The sequence below is a fragment of the Lycium ferocissimum genome, chromosome 12 (genome assembly GCF_029784015.1).
Source record: "Lycium ferocissimum isolate CSIRO_LF1 chromosome 12, AGI_CSIRO_Lferr_CH_V1, whole genome shotgun sequence".
Lineage (NCBI taxonomy): Eukaryota > Viridiplantae > Streptophyta > Magnoliopsida > Solanales > Solanaceae > Lycium > Lycium ferocissimum.
In genome coordinates, this window is record NC_081353.1 from 34579018 (window position 1) to 34600769 (window position 21752).

Sequence of the window (21752 nt, forward strand, 5' to 3'; positions counted from 1 at the left end):
GCAAAAGTTATCAATTGGAGTATCCTGTCCCAGAAGTTTTCAACTGTTAGTTATGACACGCAATCCGATTTCCATTAATTATTATATTTTTCTTGGGAGTCTTAACAAATATACTCAGAGTGTCCAATTTACGGGACTAAAAGTTCGAACTCATGATTATCTTGTTTGTAGAAAACTATTAGTCCTCCATCGGGTGATCTCAAAGCTATATGCACTAGAATCAGAAATGTGCGTATTTATTGTCAAGGGAAAATTCTCATTGATCCCACTAAAAAAATCTCTTTTCATCAAAATGTTAATCATCAGATAGTTTAGCTAATAGCCAATCTGACATGATGATACTTTATGTTGAGTTTTCCCATCCCAAATGCTTGTGGATTTCTTAGTATTCCAGTTCCAGCATATGAAACGATTATTCTGCAGCTTGTCATGTCATATGGAATCCATAGAAATATAGTTTGACGATCTATTGAAGGGCTCAGGATGTTTATCTTCTGTGTTTAGTATTCTGTTCCTTGAGCCGAGGGTCTATCGGAAACAGCCTCTCTACCTTTACAAGGTAGGGATAAGGTCTGCGTACACTCTCCCCACCCAGACCCCACCTGGTGGTATTATACTGGGTAGGTTGTTGTTGTTGTATTCTGCTTTGAATGCCTAGAACTTCTACAAAGAGAAACACACTTGTGTATGTTTGCTTAAATCACATGTGTGCTTTGGTTCTGTTTTGCCATAGTAATATTGTCCCAAAACCATATTCAGTAAGATATGGTTGCCCTTGTATTGATGCAAAGCACTTTTTTTTTTCTTCTCTGGCAAAACACATTCATGATTGTGATATTTGAAATATCTAGGTGTTGATGATGGTTGTTACAAAGACTGGAGTCATGACCTTCTTGTTGCAAGAAAGGTCTGCAAATTTCTAATGCTGCAAATGTGTCTTGTTGATAGTACATTATTGGTTATTAGATACACTCCATTGAGTTAACCATTCTGTTCTTTTTGGTTAGATTTTGGCAATTGAAAAGGTCCCAAGGTTTCAGCACTCTATGATTCTTGAAGGTGGAAGCATTCACGTTGATGGGGAAGGTAGATACATTTTATTAATTTTATGAACTCGACTTGATTTCTTTATAATTTGAAAGTGAGCCTCTTTCTCCATTTCAGAGTAATAATTAGAGAGTTGATTTCGTTAGCTTTGATCTATTTATGAAACACCAGTCATAGACAAACTACCGATCATCTGCCTGTAAGATATTAAGCAAGCAAGTATGGAAGCCAAAAACCGCATAGCTTCTCTGTAAAAAACTTATTTATTAACTCTTGAACTAAATGACATCTGTAATCTAATAGCTAGTAATACAAATTATCGAATGTGCCAAATTGAATTCGGAATGCTGAAAACAAGAGTTGAATGGTTCTGCTGGTAATTTACTTTCATCTACTTACACGGTTATCCAGTTCCATGGGGTGTCTTCATCTGTTTGCCTTGAATCTCATATTGTATTCTAAATTCAGATACCACTCTTATGATTGTTGTTTAGATGCGAAGAGCATACTGTCTCACCTCTTTTATCTTCTCTTCAGGGACTTGTCTCACAACAGAAGAGTGCCTCTTGAACAAAAACAGGAATCCCCATTTGTCTAAAGAACAGATTGAGAATGAACTAAAAGCATATCTTGGAGTCAGGAAGGTTATTTGGCTGCCTCGAGGGTTGTTTGGTATTCATTCTGCTCATGAACTTCTATTTCTCTGTACACATAGTTAATATAGTCGAATTTTGTCCTTGACCTGCAAAAGTCCATGCTTTCATGTGGTGTTGGATTTAACAAAGTTCTATCCTTGGTTGTGTGATTAGGATGATGCGTATCCATTCTCATTTTTGCATAAGACAAAACACCCCTGAGAATGTTGAAATTTCATAGGTTAATTAGCATGACTGTTTCCATCGGTGCCTTTTGATATGTGCTGTTCCCACTTGGAGGTCTCCAAGACTTCTTTTTGGTAGAAACTTTTTTGTAAAAGCTGGCCCTTTGAGAGAGGAATTTTGGGAAAAGAGACTGTAAATTGCAGTTTGGGGTTAAACAAGTGTGTAAGGTTTTAAGAATTGAACCTGATATGGAAAAAAAGAAGAAGATTTTATTGGAGAAAATACTGATAAAAACTTGATGGAGCATTTTCTCCTGGAAGTTGGGCTTCTCATTTCTTGGGAGTCTTATATTCGTCCTATGAATGTTCTTTTTTAACTTATGTCTGACATTTGTTCCTCTTAATTAAGGTAGTAGTTACAAAGTGAGTATAAGTCTGAGAGATGTATTGCTGTTCTAGTCTTCTAGACCATTTGGTGTAGCATCTTGAATTTTATTTTGTTTACATTGAAATAGTTATGTTCTGTACATGACTTCACATTGCAAGGAACCTTAGATGCTGCTATTATCTTCTGAAATTTCAAAATCTAAATCACATTATAGTTGACTCTTTTATAATTAATGTTCTTGGAAGATAGGATATTATCAGTTACCAGAAATATAAGTATAAATTTAGCTAATTTAATGGCGTTGACCTTTAGGACTGAGCCAATTATAAGGATTTCATTACAAAGAAGTCTTTAAAACTCGATATATCTGTAGTGTTTTCATATTTGCGAAGAAGAAATTACTAGAATCCTTGAAGATAAGAAAAGAATTGACTATTGAGTCGGTTATAACATTGTGGCAGGATCAAAATACCCTTAAATAATCTAAATAACCTGATATTTTAATTATAATACAGAATCACGTTCAAATCTTTTCTCTAATTAACAATCCAAAGGGATCTGCATAAAATGATCATTAACTTTAGTAATCGGAACAAAGTTGGTATATTGAAATTTTCTAGTTACTTAAGAGTTTATTAACCTATAAAACATTTTTTATTAGAGAGTTTAAGTGTTGTTTTCAAATAACGTATTGGGATCTTAACCGTTCAATGAATTCGTGGTTTTATTGTTTTATCTTTCAAAATTTATGCATTTGGACCTTGATGATGTTTCCTTTTCTTTTTACAAAATAATCATACAGAAGTGAACAGTTAAGGCTTTTGTTTACTGTTGATGTTGCAGGTGATGATGATACAAATGGTCATATTGATAACATGTGCTGTTTTGTGAAGCCTGGTGTTGTTTTGCTGTCTTGGACTGATGATCAGTCTGATCCACAGTATGAAAGATCCATTGAAGCCCTCTCTATTCTCGAAAATATTTCTGATGCCAATGGTAGAAAAATACAAGTAATCAAACTCCATGTACCTGGGCCACTCTATATGACAGACGAGGAGGAAGATGGACTATTTCAGGTGATGTTTTTGTTACCTCTTTGGTATCATTCCATAGCTGTCATTCATAAATTAAAAATAAAAAAGAAATTGCAGAGCTGTCTAACAAGTCAATGCATCTCAAGTCGATGTTTGCCAGAAATTGTTAATGTGATTTGCCAGAATTTGTTAATGCGATTATTTCTCTTTCTTTTTCTATTTATATGCAAAACATTCATGGGATATTTATCAGTTGAAATTTTGGATCAAATATTACTGTATATGGATTGCATTTGGTTTTTATGATGTTGTCTTCCTCTCTGTGGAAATTTTTTCATTTTGCTCACAGAACAGTAATAATAAATCGTTGTATATAATTAATTGAAACAACTATCCTTTTGCATCACTGAATTCACTCAAAAGTTAAAGTCCCTGGACCAATTGCGTTGCCCTTTAATTCTCCAGGCATTTGACAGACTTCTTGCTCATGTTCTGTGAAAAGACAGAATGTAACTTGACCTTCTGTAACGGCTGCTTGAAATATTCACGATTCAGGGGATATACGCCTATGTATTTTTGGAAAACATGATCCTCCGAAACAAAATTATATCTTGAGGAACATCATATTAGTGAAATTATAGATCTTATGCAATTGTAATCTTTTCAAAGTCCCCCAAGCACTTTTCCAGCTTTGCTTTTCTACTTACTTTCTTGAGGAACTACAGTCTGAAAGCAGAAAAGCAAGCATCTTTCTCAGTTCTTTCTTGGAGTCGATCATTGTGATGTCATCCTACTTTTGTCTTAGCAGGATGGTGATGCTAAAACTAGGACTTCAGGTACAAGGCTTGCTGCTTCTTATGTAAACTTCTACATTGCTAACGGTGCAATTATTACTCCGCAATTTGGGGATAAAAAATGGGATGAAGAAGCTATTAGAGTCCTCTCACTGGCATTTCCAGATTATGAGGTAATCAAAGAATTTTGATCTGGTTACTATTTGCAAGGATCATTAGTCATTGAGCATAATGAGAAGACCAGTATACGAAATTACCCTTGCAGTAAATATTGCTGTGATCTCAGTTGATCAGGATATAAAATCACTTAGTCATATTCAGAGTGCACTGAAAAAAGAAAGGAACAAACTAGACTAAGCATATCATTATAAATAATGACTATTGATGTTCTTATGCATCGATGCATTAGCACCCGCGTGCATGCACATACTTCCTTCATCATTTAGCACCCGCTGATTTGACATTGTAATTGGGAGGTGCTAATGCGTAGTTAACTGTGTGAGTCATGACTAAACATGCAATATGCAATGAAATGACTTCATCAATTGCAGTCAATTCATGCTTCAACTCATTATTACACCCAATATTTCCTCATATTCATTAATAAAATCTGAATTATTCCTCCAGAGCTCATTTAGTTTTGAAAATGGGTGGTGCAGGTTGTAGGAATTGAAGGTGCAAGGGAAATTGTATTGGGAGGTGGAAATATACATTGTATCACACAGCAGCAGCCAACCGGCCCAGAATATTCACCCAAGGTCATGACTGGTTCCATATCTTAGCAGAGGGATAACTAATATTTGGCATGTGATAACTAATATTGTTTGTAATCTCTTGTGGAAGATGAACTTTATTTCCTAAATTTGCTTTTTCTTTCAAGATTCTGGAGGGCAAAAATAATGTCTGGGATATAGACTTACCCAAAGAAAGCTTTGTACTCTTGGGTGTGGATCCAGGTCAAAGCTCAAATTGCTTTTTGATAATGAGTTTTCTTTTTGTAAGCTTCAGACTTCAATAGCAACTGTTTTTTGGCTATTCACTGAAATATAGATGCAGATCCTCATACCTAGACATATGCAACACATTGAGATGAATAGGTTATACACCCCCTAAAACTATTTCAGTGATTTTTAATCCTTTCAAAATGGCAGCAACATACCCTTTTTGCGATTTCTATGAAAGAATCCCAAATATTTTGCGAATTTTGTAGGTAAATTACAGGGTGTTCTCAGACTTCTCTAAATTATCATGAATTCATATTATAAACGCTTGCTAGAGGAATATAATCACGCTTCAAGAGATCCTTCAAAGAGTTTCAAGTGGTAGTCTATGTGGAACTTTTTTTTGGTGAATAGGTTAAAAAAATAAAAACCTTAAACTATCACCATTTTGTGAGTTTCATAACTAAACTGTTTGTAAATTTCCCAAAAGATCACTCAATTATGAAAAATTATGTAGCAAAATCATTATTTTGTATCAATAAAGTCACTCAACTTAGGAATTTTCTCTTACAAAATCACTCAGTCAAATGTGTCATTAAAAAATTTTGACATAGCAATATAAATTAATCTTTTATGTCATGTAAATATGAACCCCACAAATAAAACAATGGGGAAAGGGTCAAATATATCCCTCTACTTTATTTTATTAGTCAACTTTATCTTTCATTAGTGAAGTTACTCAACAAAGTTTACACACGAAGTTTGAAAAAAATCAAATACCGATTTCATCTTCTTCACCGAGAAGAATGCTCAAAAAATTTGAGTCAATCTCTTTCAATTCTCAATCAAATGAGCTCAAACTTGAGATGCAAATTCCTCAAAATTCAGTGAACAAATCCCAACCACCAATTTCTTCAAACAAACAAATCTCAAAAATACTTAACAAATGGATAATTACTCAAAATTTCTTCGATCCCTATTAATTAAACCCAGAAACAGAAACACAAACACAAAAATCAACAGAAAACGATATCGTTTTAAACAAATTTATCAGGGTTTAAAGAGAACTAACTGAAGCCGTTATCGACAAGGCAGATGGTGTGACCATCACAATTATAAGTGAACTTGTTATTTGAAGCAAGTAGCTTTTGAAGGCACTGATAAGCTATAGAGTTGAAGTTACCACTAAAATTCGTGTATTCAGCCAATATTATATTGTCGATTTGCCAAGTTTGCTCACTGAATTTTGAGTGACATTGAACTAATCTTAGATTTACTTCTCGTAACATGAAGAAAAGAAGAATTTTAGTTCATTCGCATTCTTAATGCCTGAGAACCAACTCACATCTCCAATCTTCGGTGAAACATCTCTCACGACATGAAATATTCAGATGGATATCTCAAATAAACATATTGTATGAAAGTTAGTCTATAAATTTCTAATTCACAACTCTATATTAGTAAAACTGGAAAGACTAACAAATATTTCTTTTTCTTATTCATAACTCTATATTAGTAAAACTATAAGGGGATATATTCTGAAGAGTATTACTATTTAAAATCGTAATATTTTTCATTTGTGGGTGGATGGGTGGGTTGATTTTTTTACGTATTTTCTTAAAATATGTATAGTTTTTCATTTTTAATTTTTTTTTAATTTTTAAAAAATCAGTTTTTTTTTTCAAATTTTGACAAGAAAAACACTTTTTCCGGATTTTTTTTTGAAAAATAAAAGTGTCCTAAGAAAATGAAATCATGAAAATCAAGATCTTTTAAGACATTTTAAAAAAAATAATCAAGCTTTCCATAATATTAACAAATCCATTTTTCCATATTTTAAAGAAAAATCAGCTTTTTAATTCGCATTTTCGCTTTTTTTTTTTTAAACGGTTTTAAAAATGAATTTTTTTAAAAGATGAGTTTTTTAATTCGACTTTTCAGTTTTTTTTTAAAACGGTTTAAAAATAATTTTTTAAAAGAAAAATCAGTTTTTAATTCGCGTTTTTTTTTTAAAAAAAACGGGTTTTAAAAATAAATTTTTTAAAAGAAAAATCATTTAAATTTCGTTTTCAGTTTTTTTTTTTGTTTTTAATAATTATACAATTTTTAAAAGAAAAATAGTTTTTTAAAAAATAACGGGTTTAAAAAATAATAGAAAAATAAATATAAAATTCAAAAAATAAAATTATTATTTGATTAAAAAAAACGATTTTAAATGTTCCATGATAATTATGGTGGAAATGCTTTGTAATGGTGGTGGTGATGGTTGATGCTAAAACGGATATATTAGGGGTAATGGTGAAAAGTTGTTGGTGGATTGATTTTACGGTATAGGTCTTCTTTAATTTCGTTTTACTTTTTTGGATCCATGTCTGCGGTCTCATTTGTTTTCATTAAGGTCAAGACGTCTAAATCTAAATACACATCTGAATGATTAAGATGTTGTCTCTAAATCTGAACACTAAATGATTAAGACTGTTCGTTTTTCAACATTTGAATGTGCAAAATGTATTTATTTTAAACATAATAATTATACAATTCAAATAAAAAAATAACTAAATAATAGAAAAATAAATATAAATTCAAAAAATAAAATTATTATTTGATTAAAAAAAACATTTATGTCCATTAATTATGGTGGAAATGCTTTGTAATGGTGGTGGTGATGGTTGATGCTAGCGGCTAGTAATGGTGAAAGTTGTTGGGATTAGGTACAACTTGACCCAAGCCTCGCGGGCCAAGGAATTTGATGGTGGGCGGGCGGCCATTTTCATCAGTAAAGGGCCTTAAAATACCAACCCAAATTTTGCACAAATTTCCTTCATTTTTTTTTCTAATTTTTTTTATAAGAAAATTTGTTTTCAATCTAAATTTGAACCTCTAAGTATACCAATTTGTTATATTTCTAACATACAATTATATTGAAGTACATAATTTTACGACAACTTATATAAAACAAACACCTATACATCGTCAAGCATATTTGAATCCGTTCGTGATAAAGGTGCCTTAATTAACATCTCCATCTTCGTCTACATTCATCTGCAAATTTAATTAGTTAACCATTATCAAATAACTGGATTTCAGAAACTACTACTTAATATTTAAATTCGCTTAAAATATTACCATTTTGAATTTAGTAAAGCTTTGCAACTAATTTCGAGTAACAATTTTTTGACAATTTCATGATGGAACTTTTATGCTTGGTGATTAGAAATTTTAGTAGCCGTACTTGGCGATTAGGAATTTAGTACTAGGGATATAACGCTAAATGAGAAAAATATGTAAGATACTAAGACTAATTCGATAATAACTATTCCTATTTTTTTACTTTTTTTTTCACAATTTTCTTTTGAAATTCAATCATGACTACAACTTCTATATTTGGTGATTAGGATTTAACGTTAACTGAGTAAAGTATTGTGTAAGATACTAAGACTTATACTTATTTGATAATCGCTATTTCTAGTTTTCACTTCTTTTTTCTCAATCTTCTTTTAAATTTTTAATTAATCTAAATAGCCTTTTTTAGTAGACGGGGCGACCTCGCCCGGCCTTGGTCGAGCCTCGAGCCGGACGGGTGACTTGGGCACGGGCTTATAAGCCTCGGTTGAAATGGGCTTAAAAATCTAATGACCACTACCCCCGATAGTGGGTTGGGTTGGGCTAGCCTCAAGGGCCAAGCCCATTTTGACGGCTCTAGCTGTGGTGGAGCTAGTATGTTGGTGTTGTAGTGATTGGCGTGATGGTGACGGTTGGTTGCGATGGTGCTTGTGATGGAAGATGTGGTTAGTGATGATGGGTGGGGTGGGGTGGGGTGGGGATTTGTGGTGGGTGGGGGACTGTCTAGTAGTGGGTGAGGGAACGGGGTAGCGGTTGGTGGTGAGTGGGGGACGGTGGTGGGGTGAGGATGAGGGGTGGAGCTGGTGGTTATAGAACGAGTGGTGTAAATAAAATTCAGACAAAAATGCCTCTTAATGAAAGTAAGACTTCATTCAAGATCTTAATGATTAAGACCTATTCAGATTGAATAAGTGATTAGATCTAAACGTAAGCAAATGCACTTAATAGCTTAAGTTCAGAACTCTGAAACATTTAGATTTAGACCTCTATTAAGTACAAACAAATGAGGCCTACATGTCATAAAAGATTTGTCACTATAGAGCATAAGCAGTAACCCAGGGGAAGGATATATTAGTGAGACTTGAAAAAAGAAGATAAGACACTGAACATGGAGAAACACTAGAAGAGTTAGTGTCTAGTAGGTAAAGGGATTAACAAAATAGAACTTGTCAATTAGGATTAAAAAAACGGAAAAGGGCCAAATATACCCCTGAACTATTACAAGAGGATCAAATATACCCTTCGTTGTACTTTGGGTTCAAATATACCCCTATCATTATACTTCGGGTACAAATATACCCCTCCATAGTTAAAGTTGACCTCAATCCTACGTGGCATTAATATTTTAATAAAATAAATATTATGTGGCATGCCACCTCACTTACAAACCCAATTTTACCCCTCTCCTTTCTATCTTCTTCCACTACACCTCCCCCTACTAATAATGTTGTTCTTCTTCTCTACATTGTGACTGACTTAATTTAATTTGTTGTGATAATAATGATGTTATAACGCCTAAAAAGACGCCCACGAAAGACGGGGTTACTTTTATCATTCTATGACCTGTGTGAAGTTCTTGGATTTTTTATCTAGAAAATATTTAGCTTTTTTACTATGCATCTTTTCACAGATTTAAACTGGAGCAAATATTTTGCTCTTTGTTTTTTGTTGTAAAAAATTTTCTGCTTTTTGCATATATAATGCTTAGCCGGTGACACTATTCAACGTTTGATCCATAGATTCCCATATAAATTTTGAAAAAACTGATTTTGTATCATAGTTTTCAAAAATATATTTCATGCTTTTTAAAAAGAACATGTTCCGTAAGTTCTAAAAATTATTACAAAAAAAAAAAATACCCAATTAATGGTGGTGGACTGGTGGGCATAAGGGTGGTAGTAATAGAGGGTAGGTGTGGTGGAAGAAGATAGAGAGGAGAGGGGTAAAATTGAGTTTGTAAGTGGGTGGCATGCCACATAATATTTATTAAATTATTAATGTCACGTAGGATTGGGGTCAACTTTAACTGCAGAGGGGTATATTTGTACCCAAAGTATAACGACAGGGGTATATTTGGACCCAAAGTCTAACGAAGGGTATATTTGACCCTTTTTCGATAGTACAGGGGTATATTTATGTTACACCCCGTATCTTAGAACTAAGGTTAGACTCATGTCAATAGATCTTTAGTGGAACAACTGAAGGTTTGAACGTTTTGCGAAAATGACTAATAGGCCTACTTTGGGCAACCATAAATCCTTGATTAGTTGGATTTGGAAAAGTACCCTTAATGAAAGTTGTAGTATGTAGAAATATCTTTCTAACGATATAAGGATTAAGCCAATCAGAGATCGGAGCAAGGAGATATGATCGTCTCAATATGGCTAATAGTAAGGCACTTAAAATGCGATAGAATCGGCTAAATTTTCGATATGTTTGCCTTATGGTCAAATTTCGTGAAAATCCGTTGCGAATTTAAGAAAACTTAAGACATGAAAGTTGTAGCTCCTTGAAATAGCTTTCCAACGGTATATTGTGAGCCCAAACAGAGCTCTGTACAAGAAGTTAGGACCATTTTACTGAACACTGCATAGAACCGACACACGGGGCGCGTGAGGGCGCGTGCGATGGATCCGCATCGCGGGCCGATTGCATAACTCTGAGTATCGACTTGCAGAATGTCGTGCGATGCACGTGTATCGCGGACCCATCGCGTAACAGGTCGGGTTTCGGGTTAAAAGTCGGGATTTCGCGTTTTAAGTTATATTTAAGCTTGGGGTTTATTTCCCTAACACCCCTAGTCACGAAAAATCACCCTAAAGTCAGAGGGAACAAGTTCCAAGCCTCAAGAACCCTCCAAGGTAAGTTTTATCATGATTCTAGATTAAATTTAAGTCCCTAATCTCTTTCTAACTTGAGTAAACCCTTCTAATCAATAGAGTAGTGAGTGGAACATTATTGTCGGGCGTGGAAACCCTAGACCTCGTATTCAAGAGGATTGAACGTCAAAAAGGTAATGCTTCTACACTCTAATCATTCATAATAGTGAATTGATGAGTTCTTGGGAGAATAGTAAATGGGTTTAGTAAAGAGAATTACATGAACTATAGTAGGGTTTTGGATTGTTGACTTGTGATTATTATAATGATATGGGTGATAGAGAATGATGTTAATTGCACCTAATTGAGATTGTAGAATCACCTAGAAGTAATAGAATGGGAATTGGGTGAAGAAACACCATTAATGGAGATTGTGGAGCTTTATGCCCACTAAGTGTTTGATAAAATGCTTAGATGACCAAAGCATGAATATTATTGCTAATATAGAATCCCTTTGACTTGTATTGATATATATCAAAGTTGAAAGGGTTGACGAACATTGTATTACGCTCAAAGGCGGAGAATTAAGGTATGTGAGGCTAACTATCTACGTTAGGGAATGTTCATGATTCTCCCCATGCCTCATTCTTCATACTTGTCGGTAATTTGACTCGGAATACGGTTTAGCCCTAGTTTATGATATGTTGTAGAAATGTTATCTTCTAGGGTTGTAGTTACAGAATTCGTTCATGGTTATCAATTTGAATATCATGAACTCAGCACGTAATCTTTATAGACTTATATATTGTTACCACATGAGTCTCAGTCTAAAAATTCAGTATGCTCAGAAACAGATCGGTGTTTTTAATTCGATCAAAGATGTCTATTTCGGTTCGGCATTGTTCATTGTTGTTATGGTCTCGGTCCTTATTAATTAACCATAATTATACATATGTGATTTTGCCGGGCACGGCACGATCTTGTGTATACGTATACACGGCCGAGGCCATTGACTGACGCACTACTAGGCCGAGGCCATAGCGTGCATTTATTATTAGGATGAGGCCCCACATATACAAACACAATAATACAAATGATTCAGATACAGAGCAGGGAGTATTCATATCTCTACTTCTTTGCTATTACAGTTACAATTATCAGTTTCAGTTCCAGTTTCAGTATTTTATTGCTTCAGTTGCTTTACATACCAGTACAATTCAAATGTGTTGATGTCCCTTTTATTGCTTGGGGGCCTGCATCTCGCGGTGCAGGCAACGATATACAGGTTGACGACTCAGCTCTTTAGGAGTGCACGTATTAGCTACTGGTGAGCCCCAAATTCCTTCGGGGCGTTGTCAGCTCTCTAGTTATTTCAGTTTATAGACAGCTCTATTATTCAGTATTCTTAGAGGCTTCATAGACACAGTTCAGACAGTCAGATATTTATTATGTTAGCCTTGTTGGCAATTGTTCAGTTGTTTTGGTTTAGCCATGTTGGCTACTTTCAGATATGTTCAGATTGTCTAAGTATTTCGGCATTATGATATTTCAGTCAGACCTTTAATTAATCAGCATGTGTTAGTTTTATTTTATAAATTTTAGTTTTATTTTATAAAATAGTTATGTTTTGGTATCACATGTTGATTCGACGACTTGGTTGGTTCGCTCGGTCACGTGCGTCGGGCACCGAGGTGCTTGTGTTACGTCCATAAAAAAAAAGCCCGGAGTTCGGGGCGTGACAAGTTGTTGCCAATATTGAATATCAAACTAACTTCAAATAAAGTCAGGAGAAAGAAAGAAGAGGACAAGGATGATTGAGACGGGGAAGTAAACTGAGCAAAACGAGTACCAAAAGCGGATATATGTACTCACCTACATAGGGACTTACCTACACAATTGAGCTTAAAAGAACCTGTCCCTATACCCTCGTAGTTTATGCCACGCCCAAATCCTACCAAATGTCGACTTGACATTCATATATTTCATGGCATTGTAGAATGATATGTAACAATCTTTGGTTTGGATCTTATGACTTGGGCCCATAGTTATGTATACGTATACTTGGGCCCGAGGCCGTAGCTTGTGCACTTATATATTGGGCTTGAGGTCGTAGCTTATTTACTCAGATCAACAGGTGGTTTCTCATTCAAAATAGGAAGTAATTATGTTCAGTTACAGTTTCAGTTTCAGTACTTATTACATGTTTATTGATTTGGGTTGCCCTTTCCATCACAACCTTACTGGGTGACTGTATTATTCGTAAGTCTATTGAGGTGAAACTTTTACCACATCATAAGTCCTAATTTATTATTATCATCTCTTTTTTTTTCTTGGTGCTGCATTTGGCTGTTACTCACAAATGTCAAACTTTAATCTTTTTTGTCAAAATTAAACGCTATCTAATTTCTTGATGGGACATTGTGGTAAGCCCCAATTCTTTAGGGGCATTATTATTAATTTAAAAGAAAAGGTATTTACTACGTAGAAAGAGTGTTTTCGAAAAATGCAGCTTCATTAGAAGCTTTATAGACTAAGTAAAAAATAAAAATAAAAGAACTTTTTTTTTTTTTTTTGGCTATAGTCATTTATTAAAAACTTATATTAGTGTTTCCACAACAATTTAAAAAAATATCATTCGGACTTTCGGAATATAAGAATATTTGTTAGTTTATTTTTCGCATTCGGTATGTTATGATAAACATGTTGATAAAATCAGCAAGTTGAGATTCGCTCGGTCACGTAGTAGCTACGGTGCCATGTTAATAGGCCCAAATTCGGGGCATGACATTTTTTCTAAAAGCTTGGCCAAACATTTTAACTTCTTATTAGTATTTTCTTTCGAAAAATAAAGTAATTTTGACTTCCCAAAAGCAAAGATACTATAAGTGTCTTATAATGAAATTTAAAAAGGGTATCTTTAATTATTTTCATTACGTGAAATATCAGTTAAGTTTACCAAAGCTATTGTTAAAGCACTTGCTTAATTATATTGGTATAAATTGCATTTACTTAGAGGTATGATCCAATGAAGTTTAACCAATACTAACTTACTGTGTACATCTCTAATCCTCACACTTTTTTAACCTACCATGCCTTCTCATGTTGAACACTTCAACTCTGTTTCATACAAGATTCATATATTTCTCTGACTCACATAGAATACAAGGTTAGTTTTCACCGAGGTGGTCGCTTGAGAAACAGTTCCCTTGTGCATTTGATGGCTCCATAACCTAACCAGTCAATTCCATATTAAGTTTGTATCTTAAGCTAATAGATAACTAAAAAAATGAAATGAGATACTTACGCGCGGAGGTAAAAGACCTCTCTAAATTTAGGAACCTTTTTTTATAATAATTGAATACTGAAATAATAAAAGAAAGTATGTTTTTGCAAACACTACTATAACACAAAAACATACCCAATATATTCCCATAAGTAGGATATGTTTTTGCAAAAACTACTTTCTTAATTTTCTTCTAAAAGAGAATCTAAATATAACAAAATTATAACTTCAACCAAAGGGTCTTTTACAAAACTTAAGTTTTCAAATATAAACCAAAGATCACATTAAAATATCATCTATACTTTTGTTATAAGCATATTTATTAGAAGTAGCCAACAAAATAACAAAAAGCCTAAAACAAAAGCATCTCGTGTGTCTGTGAAAAAAAAAAAAAAAAATCACCCCCCATCGATGTGTTTGCACATAGAGAGTATAAATATATTGGAGTTCGAAATGTGTTCCTTATTAATTTTTAGATTAATAGGTTATGCCATTACAGTTCATTGGCATTCATGACTTCTTTAATAAATATATGAATCTTGCTAACATATTATATAGTCGTAATAAGTAATAGCATAATACTCATTTTTCCCCTTTCTTTATTGCATTAGATATCATCATAGGAACACTCTACATTGGATTTAATGCGAATGTAGGAATTAACTAGGTAGAAATTGGCAATGAAGCACCCACACTAACTGTTGAAATTAACAGTAGTAAAACATTTTTTTGTTCACATTTGTGAAACTGATTAGAGTTATTATGCACTCCTTTTGCCCCAATTTATGTGGCACAGTTCGAATTTCGAAAGCCAAATTTCTTAATTTTGACTATGAATTCGAACATAGAATCTTTAAGTTTTTAAGAAATAAAATTTACATAATTGGAAACTACACAAGAAGAAGTACTATAATTCACAATAATTAACAATTCAAAATATATAAAAGGCAAATGAAAAAATTACGGTCAAAGAAAGGTTCATTTGACTCTAAAAATTCAAAAAGGTACCACATAAATTGGGATGGATGGAGTAATAGATAAGCAATATTTTATATACAAACCTTTTCAAACTATTTGGTGTCATTCTCCAAATGGGACGGGCCAAACATTTAGATTGTTTACGTAGATTGAGTGACTGAGTACCATTGAAGTACTTCAAGATATAAACCAGGCAAACATAAGTGCAGCATACAACGATTTCGCCGCTACCATTCTCTTGCTATTCAAGAGAGAGGATTGAATGGGCACCAGAAACTCAATAATTTCTTAAGAAAATACCCTGTTTTATCGATCATCCCAAAAGAATACAGACGCAACAAAATTCCATAAACTTTCTACTCATACCACCCCAATACCGTAGGTCCTAATATATAAAGATGTATCATAAGATGCTATGTGATCATACGGTGAGTATAGGTGTATATGTTGATGGTGGTGTTCAAGATCTGTTAAAGAACCCCTCAAGTTTTTCCATTAAGTTATGCTATATACGTTTTCAAGATCGCCCATATATGCACAAACTACTATTATAACTGAAGAAAATGTTCAGCCAATTTGAGCTTCCAATTAGGGGAGGGAAACAGGTAAGTTATGGCTGCATTAGTATTTCTTTACGTGGATTTATAGACTTTATATTCCTTTAATAAATTAAGATGAATTAAATGATATGAATATAGGCTATTCAAAATAAAATAGATAGATGAAGGAGAAATGTCAAAAAAAGGAGAAAAAAGACAAATAGTAGTGATACAAGCCATGAAAGTGTCACATCATCGCCCATACATCTTGATTTTTTCTATTATGTATAGATTATTTGTGTTGTTCCAATTTTACTAAACGTCCTGAATTGACAAGTGATCTAATCTATTGCCGGTTCTTTTTCTGCAATCCACTGAGCCATGACAGCAGGCGCAGATGATCATCCAATATTGATTAAGTTTGCTCACAAAATCTTTTTGGCAATAAATGTCCTTTCTTATATGAGTTAACATAACTCATCCTAACACATAAAATATTGATGCTTGTGCATGCTTTGCAGGATTTATATTTCTCAGAAGTCATTACATGTTGCTAAGTTGAAAGGGAAGTGCAAATCCAGCATGCAGCTACAGACCAAAAAAAAAATGGCAGGACTCTAGACATGTTCATCATTTCATCACCTTCTATTGAAATGACTTATTGTCTTATAACTTGACAGTGTAAAGAATTTGTACGCATTCAGCATTCAATATATAATTTTACACCATTAGTGGCCAGAACATAAACTCTTAGCAAATGAATTGCAAAGGTGAACTTTTCTGTTTGTATTGGATGAACTCAAAATAGGCAACAGAAGTCTGTAGAGGAATTCAATAACATTAGCTATTTCCATGCAAGACGATTCCTAAATTGCAAATATAACAACTAAGAAAATAGCCAAAAAGGTTCGCAGGTCTTGCTTTCCCAGACTTGGTTTACTATCGAAACATAACTTCAAGAACAAAAGTAAATGCCTATGGATATCCCAAGTATAAGAATATACATTCTACGTTCTCTTCTCATAAGCAAGGATAGGAACAGGTGAATGGTGGTTCATCAGCAAAGATGGTCACTTACAAAAATAGCCTTCCACCACCACTGACTTCTACCCTTCTCGACCACCGCGGAGTCGATAAATGATGCGTCCTTTACTGGAATCATACCGACTTACTTCAATTTTGACTCTGTCTCCGGGCAACAACCGTATGAAATTCTTTCGAATCTTCCCAGAAATGTATCCCAGCACCACATCTGCATTATCCAATTTGACCCTAAACATGCCATTGGGGAGCGACTCAGTTATGGAACCTTCATGAGTCCATTTCTGTTCTTGTGAGAGACACTGAATGCTGGTAGTACTTCTGGAATTGGTGAAATTATTCTTCTTTGACTGTTGCTGTGTTTTAACCAAAAGACCCTTGGTTTGTTTCATTAAATTTGCCAGCTTGCTGACATACAAGGAGCGGGGCAGTGCTAATGAGTTAGAGGTTTTACAGGACATTGGAGTTGGAGAACAAGCGGTCATTGCAGTTGTGCCAGGAGCAGGATTCCACCATGAGAGAGATGCCATTACAGCTAGTCTATGATGCACACGAACTCAGCAACACAGCAATCTAAGAATAGCCAAAAGACAACACAGCTACCATCAAGATAAGATAAAAGAAGTATGTAAGAGAACACAAAATTAGTTCTTTTCTTATGTTCTTTTTTCAAACGTATAAAGGTTTTCTTTCGATCTCCTCGTGTTTCTATGTTATCTTTTCCTTCTGCCGGTGCTACTTCTCTTTTTTTCCTCCTCCTCCTTCTTCATCCCACTCCAACAGCTTCAATTCAGCTCCTAGGTCGAACCTCCAATCACCATTGCAACCCAAAAGCTAACAGTGCACATATTACTCAGCACTAGCTGTAAATTTGGATGAGGCTTCACTTAAATTTCGGCTTTAAGTTTGTCCATTCTATCATTCAGTTAGGATGTTCCCATACTGTTTATCTGCTTCTATTTTCTAGGAGTTAGCTAGCACAATCTGTTTAGTTTGCTTTGTATATAAACTCCACTGGAGGCTCACTCAATACACACACTTTTTCATTGCACTTCTCAACAATTATAAAAGTCCCACTTCAAACCATATTACTGTTAATCTCCCTCCTTTTCTGTCCTCGTCTTCCTTTGTCAAATTTAAACCACAAAATACACACTTGATGGGTGCCAATTGGGGAGAGGAAGGAGAAAAGTAAAAGTAACAGACAGAGAAAAAAAGAAAGGGCCAGAATGAATAAGTGTCACAAGGCAACAAAAGTCTGAAGCTTAAGAGTGAAGACGCCACATATAGTGTCACAAAGCTAAAATTTTAAGGCTGTTCATTTGCATTTCATTATTCTTAATTCAACTTCCTTTGCTAAATTTCGCATCTCCTTACATGTCGAAAGTTACTTTGGCACATAGAACAAATGAGCTATGTCCCTCGAATACAACCAAGTTGGTTTAACACATCAAACGTAACACCGTAGGAATCACACTTGAAAGATAAAGTATCACTGATTCTCAATTTTTCACCATTATTACATATTTCAATAAGATTCTTCTTGCTCCCCGGCACCATTATCTAGTGTGAACATTATCAGCTCGGCTTGAACTACCGTCAGAACTTACAAAAGGGGTTTAAACGCAGCGGCTCCCTAGCTTTTCATGTTTTCACCTTACAAATTTCTAAAAGATTTGAAAGCATTCAAAGTATACTTTTTTGAGTTTTGACACCTCCTAAAGCTCGAAACTTTGTATAAATTGATATTTACTTTCTTTCTTCTTTTCTGCAAAAGTTGTTGCCAGCTCCTAGCTCAACCACTGATTTGGAGATTCATAGTCTTATTTTTTTTGATAAATCAAACAGAACCTAATAAATAAACTACATGAATATTTACTAAAATGATTTTCATTCATTAAAATAATCTAGCATCAGAAAGTTATATAAATATTTAGAGGTATTAACTGCTATTCCCTCTATCCCAATTTATGTGATATTGTTCGTTTTTCGAGAGTCAATTTGACTAAACTTTAAAACTAAATTGGATTAGATTAACTCATCTGTTTTAAGGTTAAAATTTATATATTTGAAAACTACATGAAACGTACTAAAAGTTGCATCTTTTCTCTTATCAATTTGGTGAAATAAGAATACACATATTTAGAGCCATTATCACATAGAAGCAAATAAGAATACACATGTTTAGTATTCCCTCCGTTTCAATTTTTTTGTCCGATTTTGACTTAACACGGAGTTTAATAAAGTAAACATGACTTTGAACCTTATGGTGTAAAACGTGTACAATGTACCAAGATATCTTTTAACCTTATAGTCTTAAACATGCCACATGTAAAATTGAAATTGAGAATGTATCAAAATATCATTTAATCTTATGGGCGTTCGGTTCTTCGGTTCGGTTTTTCAAACTTCGGTTCAGTTTTTTCGGTTTCGGTTTCGGTTTTTTGAAAGTGGACACCAAACACCGCACCGAATTAATTCGGTTCGGTTCGGTTTTTTGAAGTTCGGTTCAGTTCGGTTTCGGTTTTTCTAATTCGGTTTTCTACTTGTTGGAGACTGGGATACTTGATTGATTGATCGTAGCAGACAATACTATATACAATCATGGAACCGATGATCCATTCTAATATGAATCATTAAGTTTCCTTCTTAATATAGTCCAACCAAATTGATGAGCCATCATCATTAACATGTGAGGAACTAAAATTTCTATGTGATTTTAATCACCTATTATGCTGCCCAAGGAACAGATTGCATAGAGGAGTGGTTAACAGGTATGTTGCTCAGGTTAGTCCTCGTGCTGAGGCAGATTTAGATACTTTAAAAAGAAGCCAATAGTTAGGCGAGAATGGTTAACTAGATCACCGAATGAGTAGATTGGGTAATAAACTTAATAATTGGGCTAGAAATGGTTAATTAGATCAACGAATGACACCGGTAGGTAATTATCTCATTTTTCTAACCGTGGTGTTGGGGCCAAAAACGATCTAACTGCAATAATCCATCTAGTCTAATTACTCACTGGGATTAGTGATATCTATCCAAGAACTTCTCTATCATGACCGAGAGTGCAGCAAAGCCAGTTCACCAATAGTTAATGTATTCACTGCTTATAATACTTAACAATGAAATAAACCCACAAATTTCCACAGGCATTTCATCGAACAGGTTACATACACAACATAACTGAATAAATACATTTCGGGTAATCATTGAAATCCAACTATTTGAATAAGCAAGAATTGATTTTTCATACTTATATAGACAAACAAAGTCTAACTATCATGATAGCTCACCTATAGTTAATGTATTTACTGATTGAAAGACTTTAACCAGGACATAAACCCACTAGTTTCTCATACGCATTTCATCGAACACGTTACATACACTATATAAACACAAACTCAACTGAACAAAAACACTACTGGGTACCATTCAAATCCAACTTTTTGAATAATCAAGAATTGATTTTTCTAAGAAACAGACACAAAACAATACAACCCACCAAACACGTAACATACACGACATAACTGAACAAATACACTTTGGGTACCATTCAAATCCAAATATTTGAGTAATCAAGAATTGGTTTTTCTAAGAAATAGACACAAAACAATACAACCCACCAATTTTTTCATTGGCTTTTCAAACTTATGAAAAGGAAACAAATTATCCAAACTATGATTTCAGAACGGCAAAATTACCAAAAACAAACATCTTCAACCCCATTATCTAATTGAAACAAATAATTTTTTAGAGAAAGAGAGAACTTACAACTCAATTTCGCCTGAAAAAACTGCAAATGATAAACGGGAAAGTAGTTTCAACTTTGCTGGAGAAGATGAGGGTGTAATTTGGAACTTCTTGAAACTTAAGGTCCTTATCTGCAAAAAATGGATACAAATTCGCCGTTTAATATAGTTTCGGCGCCGGTGAGAGAGTAATCTACTCTCACTATTTTCAGTCTTGAAACTAAAATTAGTATTGCCTTTATATTTTGGATAAGAGAGGAAAGGACCAAAACAGGATTCTCTTTATCCCTTCAAAAAATAAGAAAAGAAAAAATTGGTTAAAAAAAAAAAACAAGCGTCTAAACTCATTATCGGGGTCGGGGAAGGGCGGACGCGAGATTATTATGTTACCTTTATTTCCATTTCTTGAAAGTCATTTCGCACGCTTCTAACCCGACCTCCTGTCACTTCTTAAGAAAAAAAAAATTGGTTATATGTTATTAATTTATTATCATTTTGACTCATTTTAAATTAAAAATGATACTTTCTCCGTTTCAAAATAAGTGATATTTTTAGCTTGAGTACACTTCTTTAGAAAATTATTGATTCCTAGAAAGTAAAATGTATTTTTAGTAACTTATCATTAATAAATACCTTGAAAAAGATAGTCGTTTAGTAGTTTCTTGGTTACGTAAAACTTTTTTTATTCAAATAAGAGTAAAATTGAAAAAACTTCACTAATGTCTTCTTGGTATAACACCACTTATTTTGAAACAAGATGAAAAAGTAAAAACACTACCCAATTTGAAATAGAGGGAGTATGAGTTAATTCACTAGTTATAACATTTTTTCCCTTTAAAATGACTAGGAAAAGTCAAAAAAAAAAAAATGCAATACTTCATTTATTTTTAATCTCAAGAAGCAAAGTTTGAATTTATCATAATTAGATTATTTTCTTGGCTAGAAAATTAGATTATTTTTATGCTAGCCATTGTTAAGAATCACATGTTGAATAGTGTGTTGATGGGAAATAGCAAATACAAAATTATCAGTAAAAGTCAATAAATTTGATAGTTTTTGAGATGTTACACGAGGTGCGTCTCTTATGGTACTACATTTTATTCTTAACCTTTTTTACTTTAATACTACTACACTTTCTCCATGCAAGGATATTACACATAAAAATTGAAAAGATAAATATATTTAATCATTAA

At 33.8% G+C, this 21752-nt stretch overlaps 2 protein-coding genes and 1 long non-coding RNA gene across 3 annotated transcripts in view; 2 read left to right on the plus strand and 1 right to left on the minus strand.

Moving 5' to 3' along the window:
* The window catches only part of LOC132039241 (agmatine deiminase-like), a 6087-nt gene extending 1003 nt beyond the window's left edge, over positions 1-5084 (plus strand). The window contains exons 2-7 of the mRNA XM_059429771.1: positions 843-907; positions 1008-1086; positions 1585-1719; positions 3099-3331; positions 4098-4256; positions 4743-5084. Coding sequence (XP_059285754.1) covers positions 843-907; positions 1008-1086; positions 1585-1719; positions 3099-3331; positions 4098-4256; positions 4743-4865 — 794 coding nt within the window. The 3' untranslated portion in view covers positions 4866-5084. The remainder of the gene's footprint in view (positions 1-842; positions 908-1007; positions 1087-1584; positions 1720-3098; positions 3332-4097; positions 4257-4742) is intronic.
* A 5218-nt stretch (positions 5085-10302) lies between these two features.
* On the plus strand, positions 10303-12534 carry LOC132040334 (uncharacterized). The gene is made up of 2 exons (XR_009410666.1): positions 10303-11555; positions 12238-12534. It is a non-coding gene; the product is annotated as an uncharacterized LOC132040334 (long non-coding RNA).
* A 3994-nt stretch (positions 12535-16528) lies between these two features.
* Positions 16529-20848, minus strand: LOC132039678 (translation initiation factor IF-1, chloroplastic). The gene is made up of 2 exons (XM_059430178.1): positions 20582-20848; positions 16529-17380 (listed from the first exon to the last, which is right to left on the minus strand). Exon 2 carries the CDS (start codon positions 17335-17337, stop codon positions 16873-16875), a length of 465 nt encoding a protein of 154 aa, XP_059286161.1. The 5' UTR covers positions 17338-17380; positions 20582-20848; the 3' UTR covers positions 16529-16872.
* Positions 20849-21752: the final 904 nt, after the last annotated feature.